We start from the raw sequence: 8,501 nt of genomic DNA on the forward strand, positions 1-8,501 counted from the left end.
AGTAGGAAGACGTGGTATTTTATTTTTGTATTTGTTAAAAATATCATTTCGATGAATTACTTTACACATGTTGAGTAAAAATTCCAATTTACTTTCTAAGCTTTCATGAATATTTCCATTATAATCTTCTATGGCATTATCTTTGATATACTCTACAAGATCGTATGCGTTTTTTAATTTTTGTTTGATACCATGTGGAATTATTAACACAAATCTAATACTTCTAACGTTTTCGAACGTGAGCTCATCAGTTATTTGTCTGAAAACTTCTACAGCATTCATTTTTTTTATTAGTTAATCTAAAAAAAATTAAGGGTTAATAATGTTAGATAAACAACAAAAAACATTTAAAAAAATAGGATAAATAATTTTTTTACATAAAATATATTATTGTATACTAATCGTAATAAATAAATTATTGGTAATAATAAATGGTTTTAGTTCTTCGTGTGAAATAAAATTCTTATTACCAACAGCTACATTATATTCGGTGGTAGGTTTATTAAATGAACTGTCGTCTAAAAGTTTAAGATAATTATTGTTGGTAGTAGTACGAGTAAAAAATTGATCTTTATTTCTCAAGGTGATATTGACATTTTTGGTAAAAGGCCATTGTAAAGCATCGTCCAGGTCACCTCTTAATAATTGAAAGTAAATGGCTAGTTTGTTGATGTCGGTACTTCGTGTATACACTTTTATACGATAACGGTAACCTTCTGATGTGTAAACGGGTTCTGTATAAAATGGTTCATCTGATAACAGCCTGAGATTCATTTGATCGAGTTTGATCAATTGCATGTCTTTAAAAACGTGTTGAATTACCTTGACTTCTTTAGGTTGTTGAATGGAATTTTTTAAAGCTAAGAATTCTGTGCTATTTTCTTCTGCGATATGATAAAGTTTTGTTATTTCTTGTTTGAGTTGTTCTGTATCTTGTTGATTTGCTAAAACCAACATGTTGTCATAAAAGAGACTTTTTAATTCTGCCATTTCTTGGTTCGTTTTTGCTAGGGTTTGTTGAAGTTTATCATTTTCTACTTTTAAATTTTTAATTTCTTTTTCTTGAAGACTCTTCATTTTATTCATGATTTGTTTCATAGAAAGATTCAAATAATTTAAATTTTTCTTTTCGTCTTGAATGATTTGGTTCAAATAACGATTTTGTTGTTCTTTATAATATCGAAAGCAGATGACAGTGTTCATAATAATCTTGATCATCGATTTTGGTATTACAAAAAAAACATATTTTTTGTATATCTAGAAATTCGTAATCACATTCGTGGTTTAACAAATCTTGTACCTTTTTTTTACAGGTGAAACATTCATATTGTTCTGTAGAACAATCTGTTTGATGCTGTAAAAGTTCTACTGCATTAAATTCTTTGTCACAAAAACAGCAAGGATATATGTTGTTTGACATTTTTTTATTAGTTGCTGAAAAAAAAACATTTATTTATATAAAAACTATAAAAAAAATATACATGTCTTTTTTAACATAAAAGAATTAATAAATAAACAAAATTGCTCAATAAAACATATAAAAGAATAACAATATAGAGGTTCGTATCCATATCTTCTTGTTCTTCCAATATATTGTTAAAAGTTATATTTTCTACTTCTTTTTGTTCTTCATTTAAATAATCACCAAACCCAGGAAACATATCTTCAAAATCATCATTATTATTCATTTTTTTATTTTTTAGTTGTCTAAAAAAAGAAAAAAATTACAAAATAAAGTGATCTTATTTTATCACAACTGTTCGTCTTATGCTGCAATATGATTCACGTCAGAGAAAAAAGGGTTCGTTTATGATGAAAGTGGCTTCAAACCCATGTGTTCTTATTGTCGAGTTTATTATTTAAAAAGTGATGATTGTTATTTATCAAGGTTTTCTAATTATTTTTCGTTTTTAGTTGACTAAAAAAGAAAAAGATATATTTACAAATAAAAAATTATAAATAAAGTTCAGGTAAATTGTCCATGTTATTAATAACGTCTAAAATAAAGTGCTCCCAATCTATTTCATTAAAGATCTCATGAATTTCTTTTTCTATTTCTTCCACTTCTTTTTCCATTTCTTCTTCTAACATTTGTAATTTTAGTTCTTCAATGCAATCTGATTCTTCTTCCATTTTTTGTACTAATTGATCTAAATATTTTTCATAATCTTCCTCTGTTAATTCTTTCATTTCCATAAGTTCTTCTAAATTTTGTTCTTCTTCTTTTGTTAATAACAAGTCGTGATAACATATAGTGTCCTCATTAATATTTTCTCCATAACTAAGAGAAAAAATGTATAAAAGTCATAAAAATGTATAAAAGTATAAAAATGTATAAAAAAGAAAAAAAGTAAATAGGCTTAACATCCACAGTTTTTGATATATTGTTTTTTAATTTGTTTCATTTTTAATATATTAGTTTGCTGAAAAATAATAAAAAAAAGTTACAAAAAAGTTATTGTAATATAAAGTTTTGTATTATTAACATGCATTCATCTATAATATTTAAAAGTTCTTGATTGTCACTTGAAAGATCCATTTTCCAAGACCATAGTGAATCGAATAAAATACGTGCTGCTTGTATTTCTGTACCTTGTTTTTGATAAATTAAATTTAACAATCTATGAATTCTTTCATTGCTGTTTTGATAGTCTTGCTGAATACATATAATTTCTCTTTTTTTAAAACCAAGATATTCTGCCAAAGATTCCCATTGCCATTGTAAACATTGAGCTATTTTTAGTTTTAATTGCATAAAATTCATTTTTTTTTATTTGCTAAAAAAATATAAAAAAATTAATACAAATAATTCAAAATAAATAATTTACATTGTTGTAATTTAAATAAAAGTTCTTTATCGTCATTGTTTTTTTGCCAGCATGTTAAAATTGAATATAAATGTTTTTGGTCTTTATGACGAAATATAAAAAGAATTAAAATTTTTTTCATTTTATTAAAGTTTTAAATATAATTTTCATTGATGTTTTTAATAACGTTTCTTTTAAATCCTAATTCGATTGCCAATGGTTTCCATTGATGATTTAATTCTTTGCATATCAAATTAATCATTTAATCATTAAACATTTTTTCTTTTCTATTAAAAAAAGTTAATATTTTAAAAAAAATAAACAAAAAAATAATATAGTAAAAAAAAAGACTACGGAAAAATTTTATTTTCTATAAAAAAATAATTTTATAAACTCATTTTATTACAACGGTTCGTCTTATGGTACAATATGGTTCATAAAAAAATATACATAAAAAATGTTACAAACTTTACAAAGTTACAAACTTTACAAATTTTATAAATTTTCCGGATCTGGGCTCTCTAAAAAAAGAAAAAATAATTAAAAAATAATTTATATTTTTTTTATAAAAAAAAGGATCGAGTTTCACTTACGGGGAGAGTAGTCCCAGTGCGAGGGGCCGACTTCTCTATTGGGTTCTGGTGGTGATCGTGGTGATCGTGGTGATAGTGGCGATCGTGGATACGGATTTTCTAAAAAAAGAAAATAGTTTAAAAAAAATGTATTTTTTTATTAATAAGAAAAATAGTAAAGTTAAAAAAAAACTTACGACGAGTCCGAGATAATCTTGTACGAACTACAAAATTTTCATTGACAAAATTTCTAAAATCGGTTAGTTTTTGCATTTCTTTTTCTAGAAAAAAATAGTATTATAAAAAATAATAAATTTTTCTTATAAAAATGAAAAAAACCATAAGAACAATTACCTCTTTTTGCGTTGTATGGAAATATTTGAGCGATAGGTTTTTTTTTTTCGTTTTGAACAATATAAAATTGATCATTAATACTGTCACTAAAAACTTCGTATTTAATCTTGTTAATTGTGATATATCTCATTATTAAAACTAAAAATAATAGGTTTATTTAGAAATAATTACTCTATTTTTTATTGTAATAAATATAAATAGTTATAAATATCATTTTTATAAAATGCCTAAAATAAGGTATACTCCTAGATCATTAAACACTGTCAATATGGCACGTACAAAAACAACAGTTCCTAGAACAAAAAAAGCTGTTCAAACACAAACGAGTACAAAACAAAGTTCAACATCGACACAGACTGAAAATCAGTATTTACCGAGCAATTGTAAAAGAATATTATCGTGTTTACGAAGAACAAATAATCCTTATAAAGATAATAAAACAAATCGTAAACTTGGAAGAGTTGGTAAAAGAATAAAACGCTGGGTTCATACTGCTGAATCCTATGTCGATATTAAACAACAATTAAAAGAAGCAAACATACGACGAAAAAATAGACAAAAATAATATATTTACAAAAAGAAATTTATATACAAAAAAAATTATTGATATGAATAAACAGTGGGTGAAAAAAATAGTCTTTTTAGTGTCTTTTTTAAATCGCTTCTTTTTTTCGAGCGGCTTTTTTTTTTTTTTTTTAAAAATGAAAAAAACGTTTTTTTAAAAAAACTAACATGTTTAATATAAAAAAGTGTATAAAAAAAGCTTACTTTTTTTTACAGAGATTTTTAGAGTTGTTTCTGTAAATTCTAATGGAGCTTCGTCTTCCATTTCTTTTTCAGCTTCTTTTGGAGGTTTGGTTTGACTTTTTATGATAAAGTCTATTTTATCTGGATCGTTAATAAAAATATTGAAATCCAATACTGGATCATCTTCTATTAAAATAACTGAATCGTCATCACTTACAACGATTTCTTGTTCTTCTTCTAAAATCAGTTCATTTTCTTTAAAATTTATTTCTTTTCTAACGATTTCCTCGTCTAGAAAATATTTTGTTTTTTTTACCGACCTTTTTGTTAATGTTTTTGTCCTTTTTGATTTTGTTAACAAAAAAAACACGCTTTTTATGTATAAAATTTAATCTCTACAGATTAAAGCGAAATAATAGCTAAAGTGATGCAACTTTATGCAATAAAAAGAAAATGCTGTGTCATGTTAGTCAAAATTAGAAACTTTTAATAGCGCTTTTATGAACAAGATTAAAGAGATTAAAATACGGAGTAAACAACTTTTTAAAAACACTGTGAAGAAAAAAACTCTGCGTAAAGTATTAAAATAACATGTTAAATGAATTCAAAACTCCATGAACCATCACGTCGACGTAGCATAGTGTATTCGATCGCCGCACTATGTTTCTAACGCCATGACATTAGACCGTTGAGGGTTCGATTCTCGGTGAAGGTAGTAGAAAGTTTAGTTAGTTATATGTTAAAAATATCAAGCCGACGAAAGTAGACTTGGTAATGTATGTCTAGATAGTTATATGTTAAAAATATCAAGCCGACGAAAGTTGACTTGGTAATGTATGTGGAGTGTGTGAGAACGAGTGAGCGCACGAGTGTGTGAGTAAGCAGGCTAAGGATTAAGGCAGGATTAAGTAAGTTAAGTAAGGACTAAGTAAGTAAGTAAGAAAAAAATACGGCCGTATAAAATATAAAGACTGTAAGAAAAAAACACAAGTAAGTAGGCCTACTAAGATAAAGTAAAGACAGAATAAGTAAGGTTGTGTTAGGGTGACACTATGTTTTTTTATCTTGTAAAAAAAAGATATAAAAAAAATACAAGTCAAAAAAAGTTAAAGTCGAAAAAAAGTTAAAGTCAAAAAAGTTAAAGTCAAAAATGGCTGCAGATGATATTGATTTTTCCCGTATGATTGTAAGACGGAATTTATTTTCAACACCTTCCTATAAAAGCAATCTGAGACCTAAATATACATCTAAATTACCCAAATATACAGTAGATGGAAAATGGCCTTTTCATAGGGATGCTTTTTTTGAATTTTTTGATAGGACCTCTTTTGATGAAAACGAGTTAACCGATCCCAATAATACAGAACTAAGAGCTCTAAGACGTAGAAGAGTTAAGAAAAATTTGAAAAAAATAAAGCGTCAATATTGTAGAAAAGCACTGATGTGTTATCGAAAAACGAAAAGCAAGTATATAAATAATAAATAAAATCGCGAAATGAATCGAGTAGGAAAACCGATATATCGTTTTGTTTTAACAAAAGTGGATCGCGATAAACACAGAAACATTTATTAAAAAATGAGACATAGAAGACATAGAGGTCATAGAAATGCTAGAAGATATATTTTTGTTCATCGAAAATCGAAACCTAATCCTAGACCTTATCATTCTTTAATCGGTAAAGGACGAAAACGTATACTTAGAAAACGCGGTAAAGGTATCCTTGGTAACCTATTAGGAAATATACCCGTACTTGGTGGAGTATTTAAAACTATATTTTAATCGGATTAAAAAACATGTATAGAAAAGCTCAACTCTGTAAAACGTTTATTTACAAAAAGAATGAATTCAACAGTGTGTAAACACGCCAAAAGAAAAAGTCACATTAAAAAATATTGTGACAAATGTTTTGTGCAAAGAATGAAAAAACACGTTCAAGAAAATTTAAAAGAATATCAATGGTTGTTTGAAGATATGAAAAAACATAAGAACGACGAGTTAAAAAATTTACGAACTGACACGAGTGCGTTTGGAGATTACATTTTGACTTATGAGTATAAAAACGGCATTGTTGAAATCATATCTGGCGACAAAAAAAATGGACACACAAAAACATCCACTTTTTTTGGTGGTTTTGTATTAGATTTTGATATTATAAATAAAATATATAGTATATCACATATATATGACGGTGTTTTTTTGTAGGCAATAAAATACCAAAAATATATTGATAAAAAAAATATTTAATAGTGTTTTTTCTGTTTTTTTTTAAAAAAAAAGTACTATAAATTTGTTTGTTTTGAAATAAAAAAATTCATTTGAAGAAAAAAAATTCATTTGAAATAAACAAAAAAAATGGAGTTTAAAACTTGTTTAAACGAATTTTATAGCTCTGTTATGAATGTAGAAGTTTCCAAGTTTGAAGCTTGCGATAGTTTAAAACAAATTGAAGGCAATTTTAAATTAGTATTTCGACTGGATGGAAGTAAACAAATCAAAGTAACTCGTGTTAATAATAAAGCCCATATTGATTTTTTTTATGGTGAAAACAACCACATTTGTTCCACATTTGAAATGAATTATGAAGACTTTGTTGATGTTATTAAAGAGACATTTAACATTTGGCAACTTAAAGAAGCAGACATAAAAAATGACTTTTGAAACTTACGCAGCAGACGCTTATCCGTTTCCACAATTAGAAGATTTTTATATTTCACTATTCAAAGCTAATAGTAAAGCAAAGGGAGATTTTTCTTTGTCACATTGTTTAAAACAGGGTCAAATTATTAAAGTAACTTATTCAAATAATAAATATCTTATTGTATTTATATATGAAGACGGAGAAAAACATCATTTTGAAATAAGTCAAAAAAAGTTTTTACGTTTTGTTGGATGTTCTCTTAGCGGATGGTTTATCGACGTAAAACGCAGAAACGACGTTATAGATCTAAGATACGTAAGCGAAGAAGAGTCCGACGAGGAAGAGGATTAGCCGATTTTATCACTCCTAAAAATGTATTTAACGCATTGCAAGTGGGTTCGCTGTTATACAGTATAAAAAAAGCGTGGAAAGGCAAAAAAACAAAAACGCCTCCTGTTCCTGTTGTTACAAAACCTGCCAATCCTTATATGCCTCCGGATAAAGTGTTTGAAGTATATTAAAAAAAAAAGTTGTAAAAAAAAATATTATATTATTTCATTTAATGAATAAATATGTACATATAAAAAATTGTTTCTTTTTTCTTGTTCTCGTTTCTTTTTATATTGTTTTATTAGAATAGTTTTTTTTCCTTTGCAAGTTAAACAATTTTTTTTAAAAGATGTATTTTTGCAGATCTATTGGTAACAGTATTAAAAATCCATACTTCTTGATTTACAACGTGGATAGTGCAGTTTTTTAACAAATGTTGATTTTTTTTTTCTTTTAAAACTACAAAAAACAGTTCACCATATCCATTGCACGTGGCGCATTTTTCTTCTACGATTTCTTCTAATAGCGTGTGCGCTGTTCTCTTCATAATTCTGTTTATATTAAATTCAGAGCAATTTGCCTTTTTATTTCTTTTTTAGTCATGACATCATCAATAGGTACATCTAAAAATTGGTTGGCAGTCTTTAATCGCGTATAATTGTTTGCATAAATTCTATCCATTTCATTTTGCATCATGTAATAAATATTTTCCTCGTTCATCACAGCTGGAATGGCTTGAATATCCAATAGGGATAACTTACCCCACGTACCTTCATAATTTGTTCTTTAGAATCCTGCATCTTTTAAAAATCTTTTAGCAGCATTTTGAGCTAATAATTGTTTTTCATAAATATCATAATGTAAAGGAATTTGTTTTGTTTTCATAGACAATAGATCACGTTCCAGATTTTCCTGTTTTTTCATATAAAAATGCAACTGCATGTCTTTTTCAAACAGTTGTTTAGCAGTGTTATCAAGGTATTGAAAGAGTTCGTGTTTAATAAACTGAAAAAATGAATAAAGATTTATCTGAACTAGTGAAGAGGCATGAA

General features: G+C 26.6%; 1 protein-coding gene across 1 annotated transcript; it reads right to left on the minus strand.

Moving 5' to 3' along the window:
- Positions 1-387: 387 nt before the first annotated feature.
- LOC136074706 (TNF receptor-associated factor 5-like) lies at positions 388-1,688 on the minus strand. Its single transcript, XM_065787048.1, has 3 exons — positions 1,526-1,688; positions 1,301-1,434; positions 388-1,209 (listed from the first exon to the last, which is right to left on the minus strand). Exons 1-3 carry the CDS (start codon positions 1,686-1,688, stop codon positions 388-390), a joined length of 1,119 nt encoding a protein of 372 aa, XP_065643120.1.
- Positions 1,689-8,501: the final 6,813 nt, after the last annotated feature.

This window comes from Hydra vulgaris, chromosome 01, assembly GCF_038396675.1.
Source record: "Hydra vulgaris chromosome 01, alternate assembly HydraT2T_AEP".
In the NCBI taxonomy this organism is placed as follows: domain Eukaryota; kingdom Metazoa; phylum Cnidaria; class Hydrozoa; order Anthoathecata; family Hydridae; genus Hydra; species Hydra vulgaris.

Coding starts and splice junctions, on each gene's coding strand:
- LOC136074706 (XM_065787048.1), bottom strand. CDS start 1,688: ATGAATAATAATGATGATTTTGAAGATATGTTTCCTGGGTTTGGTGAT. Junction 1,435..1,525: donor TCTTTTATATGTTTTATTGA/GCAATTTTGTTT, acceptor TTTTTTTTTCAG/CAACTAATAAAAAAATGTCA. Junction 1,210..1,300: donor GTTTCACCTGTAAAAAAAAG/GTACAAGATTTG, acceptor TCGATGATCAAG/ATTATTATGAACACTGTCAT.